The sequence below is a fragment of the Poecilia reticulata genome, linkage group LG16, assembly GCF_000633615.1.
Source record: "Poecilia reticulata strain Guanapo linkage group LG16, Guppy_female_1.0+MT, whole genome shotgun sequence".
In the NCBI taxonomy this organism is placed as follows: domain Eukaryota; kingdom Metazoa; phylum Chordata; class Actinopteri; order Cyprinodontiformes; family Poeciliidae; genus Poecilia; species Poecilia reticulata.
In genome coordinates this window covers 27,534,741-27,547,277 of record NC_024346.1, presented here as the reverse complement: position 1 = coordinate 27,547,277, position 12,537 = coordinate 27,534,741, and the positions used below count along the sequence as shown (strand labels likewise).

General features: G+C 38.6%; 1 protein-coding gene across 1 annotated transcript in view; it reads right to left on the bottom strand.

Annotated features, from left to right (window-relative positions):
• me1 (malic enzyme 1, NADP(+)-dependent, cytosolic) overlaps positions 1-10,382 on the bottom strand; it is a 90,740-nt gene extending 80,358 nt beyond the window's left edge. The window contains exon 1 of the mRNA XM_008431900.2: positions 10,147-10,382. Within this exon, the coding sequence (XP_008430122.1) occupies positions 10,147-10,275 (129 nt within the window). The 5' untranslated portion in view covers positions 10,276-10,382. The remainder of the gene's footprint in view (positions 1-10,146) is intronic.
• Between the last annotated feature and the right edge of the window lie 2,155 nt (positions 10,383-12,537).

The following is a 12,537-nucleotide window of genomic DNA, read 5'->3' as shown; positions in this document are numbered from 1 at the left end:
CACACACACACTGAAGCGGTTTAATACTTGTCCAGAAGAAAGCAATTTGCACCCTGTCCACACTTTTGATCTTGATTCATTCTTGAAGCACTAAATCCTTTTGTTCATTTCCATGGAAACCCAATTTGAAATTAGTGATAAAGTGTCCAGTTCAAACATGAGCTCATAAGTCAGTTGATCAATGTGTTTATGTTAAGCGTTTTGGTGTCATTGGGTTGACAAACTGCTATACAAATATGCCATAAAGCAGTGTTTTTCCCAACCTTTTTTGAGCCAAGGTACATTGTTTTAACTGAAAAAATCACGAGGCACACCACCAACCAAAAATGTAAACAAAGATACTCTGTAGCCGCCTATATTACATATATAGTCATTCTTGTCAAAGTGTCTTGAATAGGAATCAAATAAACACAAAAAATTATTTTTATCATATTTTACATTTCTTATTTCAAATTGCACTTAACATGTCCACTTCAAAAATACACCTGAACGGTGCTACAACACTGGTGTTAATCCTCTGTACCTACTGCCATCTAGTGATAATAAAATTACATGATTACGCCGCTAGTCACTACTACAGCAGAGGCACTCGAAGATGGAAACTTACATATATCAGCCGCACCGGGCTACAGACCGCTGGCATCTCTGCCACTCTCGGTTTCCCATAAGGACCCAGCAGAGGGCTGCGTCCTAATAACTGCTGGATATATTAAGGACGCAGTTCTCCGTCTCCAAATCCAGTTTTGTTCATGCCGAGTTTACGTGCAGCGGCTCGATTTTCCTCCTGCACTGCCAGATCGATACTCCTGAACTTAGAAGCTGCATCATACGAGTTTGAAAACATTTCTCCGTCGTGCGTGCTGCTAGCATGTGCTTGTTCTAAATGAAAATTAGCGTGTTATTCTTTGATTTCTATTTTTGACTTCCAATGACTCCCTTCCTGCTAAAGAGCCCCCTGGTGGTTGAAGAAAAATCCACAGAAAAGCCGCATGTTCAAAGTGTAGGAAAAAAGTAGCAGCTTATAGTCCGGAAAGTACGGTAGGTGAAATTGGGTAATTTCCACGGCACACCTGACGATCACTCACGGTACACTAATGTGTCGCGGCACAGTGGTTGAAAAACACTGCCATAAAGGAATTTACCATGAAGTTAATATATATCTGGAATTGATCTAGTGAGTTGAAGGAAGTAAAGTAACTTACATACCCAACAGACCAGCACTCTATCCAGAGGTTTAAAAGCACTTTGTAACAAGCCCACATTATGCACACAGAGGTAATAGCAGCTTGTGAAAATAAATGTTAAGTTAAAATAAACCTGATTACTGCTGGAATGTACAGCTCTGAAAATGTAACCCCATTGAAAACCTGGTTATTCCACAAAATATTGATTTCTGAACTCTTCCCGAGTTAAAACATTAGTATTGTTGTTTCTAAATGAACATGAACTGATTTTCTTTGCATTATTTGAGGTCTGGAAGCACTGCATCTTTTCTATTATTTTGACCATTTCTCATTTTCTACTAATACTAAATTTTTGTTTGGAATTTCAGAGACATGTTGTCAGTAGTTTATGGAATAAAATAACAATATTCATTTTACTCAAGCATATACCTATAAAAAGTAAAATCAGAGAAACTGGTCATTTTAAGTGGTCTCTTAATTTTTTCCCCCCAGAGTTGAATATCTGACTCCAGCAGTAATCGGATATACATTATTTCTGCTGCAATTCTGACCAGCATTGTTACTCTGCTTTTTGCATCTGTCTCACTGCACCCCTGTTCCACTCAGCAGTAGAGTGGGCTACTCTATGTTAGACCGCAAAGTGATTTTAATAAACATAGTGATGGTGAATGGAAGTAGCTAGAAATACCACTTTTTCTACTCATCTACTAGTTTTTACTCGAGAGGTTTAAAATACACATCAATATTCATTGATATATCTTAGTATTCTTAGTATTCATAAATTATTTAGAGAACACCGTTTGATATTTGTCTCACACAATATTAAAATGAGTCACTGCTACAGCTAATTATTATAGATAAATATGAAGATGGAGTGTTTGGAAAAACCAGTTATTGCTTGGTCTTCACAACACAATCCACATAAATATGTTACTTACAAAAGACATAAAAAACATATTTTAAAACTCGAGAAACTTTATGATCAGAAACAAACCTGCAGTTCCCTGCCAGAGCTATGCGTCGAAACTGAACTGTTTAGTGTCCTGGTCGCCCAGCTTTGGGACGTTCAATCACTTGACAAGACCTCTTAAAGTTTTTTCCTGTCAAGAAAACATCCAATTTTCTGTTCCAACCTTCCAACAAGAGCAGTTGTTCTCTGCGCTTTCAGGTGATGAATCATCTTAACCCTTTCATTTTAGAGAGATGTGCTCTGAAAGGTTCAGTCGGAATTAGGGAAGTATTTTAAAATTACTTCTGTCCTCTGAATAACAATGAGACACCAACTGTAAAGAAGTTATTTTCATACTCAGGATTTTTTTTAAGGTTTTCTGCCTCCAAAATATGTAACTCATGATGATAATGTTACTTTGTGGAACATGGTCACACATAAATGTTATACAGTACTATTAGCGTAATTGATAGAAAAAAAAAAGGCACAGCTACTGATTCTTACGCTGCAGAAAATGAGAAAATATTGACTACGTTTCGTATGGATAGCAGTCATTTCAGATTCTGAATTCAGGGCTGCTCGGGAATCCTTGGCCGTCCTAATTAGTATTTTAGTTGCCTTTTATCTGGATCTAGAATTTGGAAAATTCCTAATTTTTTTCTGGTTCTGGTTCTAGCCAGTGGCGCAACTACACATTATTCAAGTGGATGCGAAAACATAGATCGATATCTTTATCCTGTTTTCTTACTGCTTAACTTTTGTTTATAGTTTCATGATTGGACCAAAGTAGCATTTGTCATAACTGAAGTTATTAATGATTCTTTTTTTCTGTTCATCATGCTAAAAGAAGCTTAAAAACGAAGCTGCTACTCGTCATTAACGGAGAAATTTTCCCACAGAGTGTCACCGTCAGTAGAACTACCGAAGGACATGGGAACCTCGGCTCGCAGCATAAACAAGACACCACTCAGTTTTTCCAACAAGTGTCAGCAAATAAACTTTCATAACCAAAAAATAAACTTCCTACTTTCATGCTGACACAGAGAATTTCATGGAAATCCCAGTTGCAGATGGCTGTTTCTGAAACGACACTGCTTCGATTTTAACACCGGATACATTTGAATAAAACTGTGATATGTCCCCGTTTGAATATATGTGGGGAAGAGCTGTTTGGCTACGCACAGAAACTCAAACATACCATACAAAATTCCTCTAAAATAACAAAAGAAATCACAAGTGCAAAGTTTAAACTAAGTCTGACTTGTTTTTTATGATTTAAGTGCTGAATGTGAACGCTTTTGCGTAAAGGAAAACTCCTAAGTCTGCAAAGCAAATTTGAGTGAGTGAAAGCAGCAGCCAAACCAGAGTAAGTCTAAACTGGGAGCTAAACGTTACTGCACAAAGTTATCAGGACCGTCGCCATCTGGCATCATAGCCTCACTCCCTAATCATCGTGCGCTGTTCAGCACATGCCAGAAACAAATACCCTTAAATACAGTGTTTCATGGTGCAGTGTCGTCTGCGGTTGCAAATGGCAGATCTAATTCAAACGCTGTCTGCATGTGAGCTCTCCATTTAATTTAGTATTCTCAGCCCTAAATGATGCATGCTGTTTGTAAGTTTTATAGACTTCAATAAACAGAACTTTGCTCTTTAGTTTTGGGGATCAACACGAGTTTTGTGGGATTTAACATTAAAGGGATGAATGACAGCTTCATTTTTCATTTCGTGGCCCTCTGTTTTAGAATGTAGGTCATTGTGGGTCTTCTATTCACCATCTATTCACTAAGTAGTTGTTTTTTTTGCAGCTTTGCAAGCAGGTAAAATATGCGTATAAAACAGTTGCCATGAAAGGCTGCCGGCCATTTTCCGCTTTCAAATTTTGTGGCCTGTTAAAATCTGACCCCACTCCATTTTTGCTTTGCATTTTGTGAAGAAGGAAGTTGCGCTCAGTGCATTCAGAGGTTTTTGGGCTGTTTCCTTCAGTGGTTCTTGGTGCAGCGCCACCTACAGGCGAGGAGCGAAACAGGTTGCTCAAAGGGTTTGGATTTTTTAACGCAGTGCAGTCTGCCAGATGTAAATGTAACAGATGCAGAAATTTTGTCTACTAGTCAATCAAGTGTGAAAAAACCCTAAGGAAAAATGGGTTTTGAAAAAGTCTGAACCTAAATCTAATTGTCATTATGTGTAATTACCCCAACAGGCTTGCTTTTAAACATTGAATGAGCCAAAATTGCTACACAGGCTATCGCAAAAGCCTCTCAACTGCAGCTGTTGCCACCAAGGGTGACATAGCATGAACTTTAGGGGTAATTACTTTTTCATACAGTACATGGGCAAACTAGTTTGGTTAGGTTTTTTTTTTTGCCCCCAACAATCAATGAAGTTAAGAAATGGCAACATGAGGGTAGGAAGTAGGGCTACAAATTGGCACCACTGTGAAATTATACATTACCACAAAGGAAAACAGCTGCAATTGTCGTTCTCTTAATCTTTTCCCATCATCTGTATTTTCCAATTTGAGCAACAGCAGAAAACCAGTGAATGGCCATCTGTTACATCAGTCAGGTGCTCGACGTGATTCCGCATCTCTAATTAGACTTTTTCAAATGTTGCTTTCCAAAGTGGCACCGGCATCAGAGAGCGGCAGAGAAGCGAGATGCACACAGATACCTGTGATCAAGCAACACGACAAAGGACTTCTGTGGAGCCCTGCTCACCACCACAGAGGTTCCTTTCTGCACCTCATACCCCACTCCGTCTCTTTATTGCGCACAGAAAGTACCTATAATATCCGCCTACGGAGGGAGGGAGGGAGAGCGGTAGGGCTGTGTGTGAGTCCATACATCCGCGGAGCGAGGCATACGCGAGCAGAGAGATTAGAGGGAAACGAAGCCTGTCGATGTGAGGACAGGCTGCTTTCAGCGCTGTATCCCTCAGCATCAATTAGCAGGTTGTGCCGTGACTGGCTCCTGTTAGGGGTGAAGTGGACCAGCTAAGAGAGGTAAACACACCTCTTCCCAAGGGCTTGGAGAAAGCTAGAAGAGGATAACAATGTAGCACTGCCTGAGCCACAAGGACCCGCCTGTGCCCGACTCCCAACATGCTCCAGCAGTCATTTCCTACCTTCTCCTTCAATTTCCTGGCCTCCGGCTCACGTAGGAGAACCGACAGTGAGCAGTTCACCTGGCTGCATAGGCGACCATTTTTCTGCCACTACGCTCACCTGGATGTGTGTTTGGCATGGCCAGTTCATCAGGTACATCCAACAGTTACCTCGTGTCTACTTCAACACACATACAGAACATTTGCTTTTGTTTCTTCCGTTTCTTTTTGCAGAACAAGCCGTGTGCCAAGAAGAAACAGGCACATTGCTCTTGACTTGTTTTTCCTAACTAAAAGTTTTTATGCAAGCAAAAATCGCCTTATAAAAGCAGACTTTGTTCCAAAACTGCAGTTAGCTCATTTAGGATGGCCAGCTTTGAAGTGAGATGAAAAGCTACCTTGTAAAAGTGAAGAACAAAAAGACTGTGGCTCATAACGTTCACTCTTCACACCACTTGAAAATAAGAAGGCAGATTGGGAGAAGAGAAAAAAATAGGAATCAAATTATGAAAGGAATTGATTTAAGTCTGAGATTTTAAGGTAATAGTCGTAAATGTAAAAGGTTACTCATCAATGCCACAAAGAACATTTTAAGTGTATGCTTTTAAAGACCCATTTTACTGTTCACACATGTAACCTAAATTACATTTGAAACCAGAATTTAGGGCCCAATTTGGAATTCGTTCTAAAGTTTCTAAACCTCAAAGGTTAAAAAAACATTTCAAACACTCAAATATTCCTGAGCAAGTTGCACACAAACTGGAGACCACTTTTAGCCATCATTAAAAAGAAGACATTTAACCGCTTCTTGTAAAAACGTAAGGCTCATTTAAAATCGGTTGCTTTCAAACTTTCAAGTAAGGTTGCTTGGTATTATCCTGCTTTAATCATTCCATTGCATATGTGGGATCGTTTTGGAACACCCATTTGTGTTCAATTTTAACCTTGTAGCTGTTGAGTTCAGGGAGTGGAGATCCTACCTCGAACTCTAACCCTGTCTTCCTTGAGGACTGCTACAGAGTTCTTGGGACTTAAAACAGTTTACTGAATGTTTACTGAAATCGTTTTGATTTCAGTAAACATTCTTCCCCATTGTGGCCAGAAAACACAATCTTGGTCCTGACTAACTGTAAAGAGTAGCTTTACAATCCATTTGTATTGGTATTGATTTTGCAACCAAAGTGGCGGCATGTAGCTTGTAGCTTGCATGTTCTCCCTATGCATGAGTTCTAGTTACTCTGGCTTTCTTCCAAGCATGTTAGCATAATTAGCATCTCTTCCCAACAGTGCACGGACAATGAATGGAAGGGTGTATACAACCCTAATCCTTCCCTAATGGATTTCATTGATCAAGAGGTCAACCAATTTAAGTTTCTATGTTACTTCCAAATTGACATTATTCAAATATTAGTGTAGGTGTGTGTATTTTTTTATCCTGTATGTTTGACTCTTTTAAAGTTGTTTGGTGTACACTTATTTCATCCTCAAAAAACAACTCTTAAAGTGTGTAAAATTATATTTGCGCCCATGGCAAGTGTATGTAAACTTATGACTGGTCAGTCTTATTTCCATGTAGGTCCCTATATCCAGCCCATTGAAAGAGGGTTCACTGTTCACTGTGAACCCTCTTTCACAGTGAACAGTGTGAAAGAGGGTTCACACCTCGGGGCGGTCAGCGGCCCCGAGGCGTAACCTGAGACGTAAACAAATACTTCACAGGACCAAGACTAAACGCTGAGGCTATTGGTCTTTAGGGAAGCAGCAATGTAAAGCGAGGATGATTTGTATCAAACCCGGTATGCATTCTGATGAAAATTTGTTCCGACAGAGTACTTCGGAAAGAATTCAGGTCAAAATTGTAGGGTTTTTTTTTTTTTTTTTTTCAAATTTAGCTTTGGAATCAAATGTTAAAATCCCTTAGTAAGTAAACAATATTTTCTTAAAAACAAAAAAATTATAATTTGTACTTAAAGAGACAATGAAAACTTCTGAAAAGAGCAACTTATCAGGTCCATGAAGAAAATAACTAGACAAACAAAATTAGAGCTGATACAATTAATAGAATTAATCTGATTATTCGTGATTAATCAATTATTGAAATTATCATCAACTAGTTTAGTAACCGATTAATTGTCAACTGGACTATACAGACTCGAAACAGCCTGTATAGTCCAGACTTGTGAAAAGAAAAAGAAAAAAAAACATATTCAGAGCAGTAATTAAGCCAAAACTATACAAAAAATATATACATTTGAAATTAAGATAAAAACACTTTTGTCTGCAATGTCTTAGCAAAAACTCCTGATGGATTAGCTTTACCTGGTTTATATTTACTAAAGGTATGCTACAGTACTGCATTTTAGGCAGTCAAATGTTTTTTTCTTATTTAAAAATGAGAATTGAATTATTAATTTTATGTATTTTTAATATTGTGGTTAAATGAATTAATTTTTAATTTGGTAATCACCAGAAAAATCGACAGATTAATCAATTACTCAAATAATCGTTAGTTTCAGTCCTAAACAAAATACCACAAAGGGAACTCAGAGAACAAAGCAGGATATTGTGACAGATGCTGAGTCGGTAAAACATGTCCCTGCTGTATGACATGTTCAAATCAAACTTGAAAGCAAAAAGAAATCTGACTTTTTTGGATTGTTCTTTTCAGGAAGTGTCAAAAAGTAAAGTCAGAGAAAAACTTGCGACATTTGCTACATTTCTGCTTTGTCAGCGGAGTCCTGTCATGCCTGGGATACCTCCACAGTGAGCATGGAGGGCCATAGCATGCAAGGCAGAAATTATTTTGCTTCCAAAGAATTGTTGGTGAACATAAAATGAAGTGCACTAAATTTTAACAAAATCTTTTTCCTACAATGTCTATTTTTACTACTAAAAGCATATAAAAATATGGAACCTCTATGTTTAAACCGGACAAATGAGCTTTTTGCATTTAGCACTACATCTTCCACCAGAGTACACACACGTGTCACTGAACTCCATATTGCAATACGGTAAATCAAACATGTGGTGCTGGTGGGCAGCACTGATGAAGCCATTAGCAGTCATCAGCAACTCTGTGCACCAGCTCACTCACGCCACAGATAACGGCCTGCTGTAGCTCCACTATCCGACTTATCAAGAACCTTCCTGACATCTCACACAACCGCAGTAAACCAACGGCCACCTTTATCAACTCTGAACACCTTACTATGTGAAACATATTGCTTCATGGTCAAACTTCAAGCTTCTGGGTGTCGTATTAAGCACACAATGCGTTGCTGAATACGTACTCTGGTACCCCTAAATAAAATCCAGTGCCTCAAAAGTGACCTAGTTACACATCAGCCTGAACCTCACAATCTCCACTCTGACCCACGGTGGCGGGAGAGTCAGGCTTTTGGGAGAGTTTTGAGCCACAGTGGCAGGGAAGAATACTTTTCAGATTTGTAATTGTAAAATACTTTTGAAAACCATCCATAATTTCCCTTCCACTTCACAATTTTACACTATACTGTGGTCGATCACACACACAAAAACATTCCAATAAAATACACTCAAGTTTTTGGTTGTAATGTGGAAAAGATTTCAAGGGGTGTGAATACTTTTGTGAGATAATGTGCAGTGTTTTAATATTACAGTGTATTTCTTCTGGAATAACTAAAATAATTAAAATACATGTTGCCCTTTTTCTCATTATAGGAACATATGTGACAAAAAGAACCCCTCAAAGAGTAAAAAAATAAATAAAAAGATTGTAAGAGAATTCTAATAAATAAAAAAAAAGAAGAAGAATTTCTAAAAGAGAGCAGTCAGACAGCACTTTGTGGACTGAGTCAGAATGACGGTGCCTGTTTTGCCGGTCAGTCAGCACCATGGACAGAAGCCCCTGTGGCCACAATTTGACCTCTGGGGCCCCAGACCATCATCAAGCCAAGAGAAAACACTGGAAAGCTCACAGGCACTCTGGCACACAGTCTGTAAATGAGAATCCGCCTATGTAGCTAATTTAGGCCTATTTACATAACCCATTGTGCATTGTCATTCCAATACAAATGACAACATAAACAAAAACTGAGGAAACATTGATATAAAATATGGGAATGAACGGGAAAGCTATGAAGTTCAAACACCAGTTGGCTTCTTGTTTTTTTTTAATTGGTAGTAACAAATGAAGTCACTGCCGGACATTTCTCTGAGGAAGTTACTCAACATTATTTACTGCTTGGTTATGTAACTTCTCTATCTTAATAAAGCTATTTAACATGATAAAATGCAACATGCTGAATCATGCTCTTTCACATGTCCTTTGGTTGAATCATTGCTGCTCTTTTACTGTGTTTGAAGCAGTATTGCAGCGGTTTAACTGAAGTACCCCCTCTCTGTGCGGAAGCAACGTTTGGTCTCTTTAAATTCTAAATATAACCGCGTCTAAAGCTGATACCCAAACGTCCTAGCTAATGTGACGTTCACTGGCTGCCTCTGGGCTCCGTCAGGGCTCTGTGTATAAATGCAAGTCATCTAAAAGTTATAAACACATGCGCCACATTCGTCAACATTTCGTTTAGTAGTTGTTTCTTATGTGATGGGTCAATTGATTACGTCATTCATAATGTAGGACACACTAAAAACGTTGAAAGTTTACTTTAGTTCGGTTGCTAAGCAGAACGCAAAACTCTGTTGTTCTGAAGCAACTCGCTATTTGGGAAACTTCACCCTCTGAAGGTTTTCTAAAACCAAGAGAAAATGATATGATAGACAAACACAATATTTTCTTGCTCGTAGCGCTAGCTTAAAATACGTTGACGTTTTCGTTCCGAGTACTAGTACCTCCCACAGCGCCTGAACTCAGCAGCTTACTTGCCAACGCTTGTTCAAAGAAACGAGCAGAAAACTCCCACGAACACCCACCTTGTTGAGATGGGGGTTTCTGGTGACATCGTAGCCCTTCTTCTTGGTGTAAACGAACGTCTTCCCCTTGTCTTCGGATTTGTGCATCTCTGTTTCCACCGACTCTCGTCTGACATGCCCGCGTGCCATGTTGTTGCCTCTTTAAATAGAGCCGCTCTGGTTGAACCGTTGGAAACTCAACAAGTGGATGCGCAGGTCCAGCAGCGTAGCTCTGGTCGCACGTCCGCCCCAAATGGGTTTAAGAAGAGCAGGAGTCTCCTTATCAGTGGAGCTGTTTCAGTGTAACTCACTAAAGGTCATGGTATGAGCAAAGTGTCACCCTGCGTGGGGTGACCCAACAGGAGCCTATCACTAGCACTAAATGGTTACACATGAAACACCCTTGAATTGTTTGAGTTATTTCAGTCCAGTGCAACAACATAATTGTATTTTTTTAACAACACAAAAAATACATTATTGTAATCAACAAGTTACTGTATTTAAAACCACATTCAATGTGGAACATTTGCTGTTCCATTCAAATTTGCAACACAGGTAGTAAATTAAAATTAGGCTAGTGCCTTACAAAAACAAAAAAGTATCCACACACTGATAAATTGCTCACAATTTGTCACGACTGCCACCAGCTTCTATAAATTTTGGGGGATTTATGTAAAAAGTCATAACATTTATTCTTATACTATATTTCAGCAATTAGGCAGTTCAAAGTGCTTTTACATGACCCATAATGAACAAATAGTTCATTTTGTCAAATCCCTTCATTAAAAATAATCATTATCATACATCAAAGATGAATCAACGTTCCAGTTTTTTTTTTTTTATCAAGCGCAACTCTACATAAGTGTGTTTTTAGTCTACATAGGAATATAGGAACTCAGTGTTTCGACTGTTTTGCAGTTTTCTGGAAGTTTGTTCCAGATTTGTGGTGAATAAAAACTGAATGCTGCTTCTGCATGTTTGTTTGCAACCCTGGGGATGTGAGGTGGACTCAAACCACATGCATTCCATTATAAATTCATGATATTACATAATTGCAAATTGGAAGGAAAATGATTTTAACATTCACACTCTGTAGAAGCACGTCCCGCAACAGTTACAGCTGCAAGTTTATGTTTTAGAAGGTATGATTATTGCTATCCATTCTTTGTGAAGACAAAAAGTATTTTAAATCAGTCCTTTAATGTTTAACTTAGATTTATGTCTGAAGTTTGAATTGGTCACTTCAATGGCATGAATATGCTTTAATTTAACCCATTTCTTTACACTTCTGGCTGCAATCTTCAGCTGCTTCACCTGCTTAAACCTCCACGCCTGTCTCAAATATTTTGCAACCTCTTGGTAGTTTCCTTGCAATATTTTCATTTATTTGTCCCAATCTATCTTCCCATTAACTCTTCACAGCTTAACAGCATCTCCACACCATGATACTCCCACCTCATCTATACAACCTTTTCCCACATGTTTATTCTGTCCCCTTTGCTTTAGCCACGGCGAACCACAAATGTAACTTCTTGTGGCTTTCTTTCAACAATGAGTTTTCTTCTTGCAATTCTTCCGTAATGGTCAGGAAGAGGCGCTACTTTTGTTTCTAAAACACAGAGTTTCAAAGATTGCAACACCGTCAGTCATATCTGCGGCCAAGGTCAGCCTGCAGCCTTCACACAGTTGCAGTAGGACTGTGTTGCAACACTGAGCCTGGCAATTTAGCATTAAAAGAAAAGATAACTGAAGCCTTGGTCCACGTGTGTGGTGACAATGAGGTAACTGATTATTATGCTCTGCCTACATGGGAGCAGAGTCTCACATGGACGCAGCAGATGATATGTTGAGCTTTTGCTCTCCAACTAGTCTTGATTATTTTTCTATCATCTTATAGTCTCTAAAAACTTGTCTGACCGCCAGTTTGCGTATTGTTAAGAGAACTTGAACTCTGGACGTTGCCCATTGGGGGTTTCACGTGTGCGCAGGGTGTGAACAATCATTCTGATAAAGCTACGATATCTGCGGGGTAGAAGGTGGAAGCTCTGTTCTTATTCTAGGTTTTTATTTTCTTTAATTTTCTTGATATAAATGAGAAGATCCTGCATGTCGCTTGCAAACAAAGTTTTTGTTATATTGCGTGGCAAAACACAAGATGGAAAGTTAAAAGTTTTGTGTGCTTATCTCCTTAAATTTAAAGAAATAAAAACTAGAGACACAGGAGTATGAATTTGATGGCTTTCATAAAAGGAAATTATTCTGTATTTTTAAGCTTATTAACATAGATTTAACGTTATATCCAAATATTCAGCTGTAAATGAATGTCAGTGTGTGGGATATAAATCAACGATGACTTTTACAGACATGTCACACCTCAATTGACCCATACAGTATGTAAAAAAAAAATATATA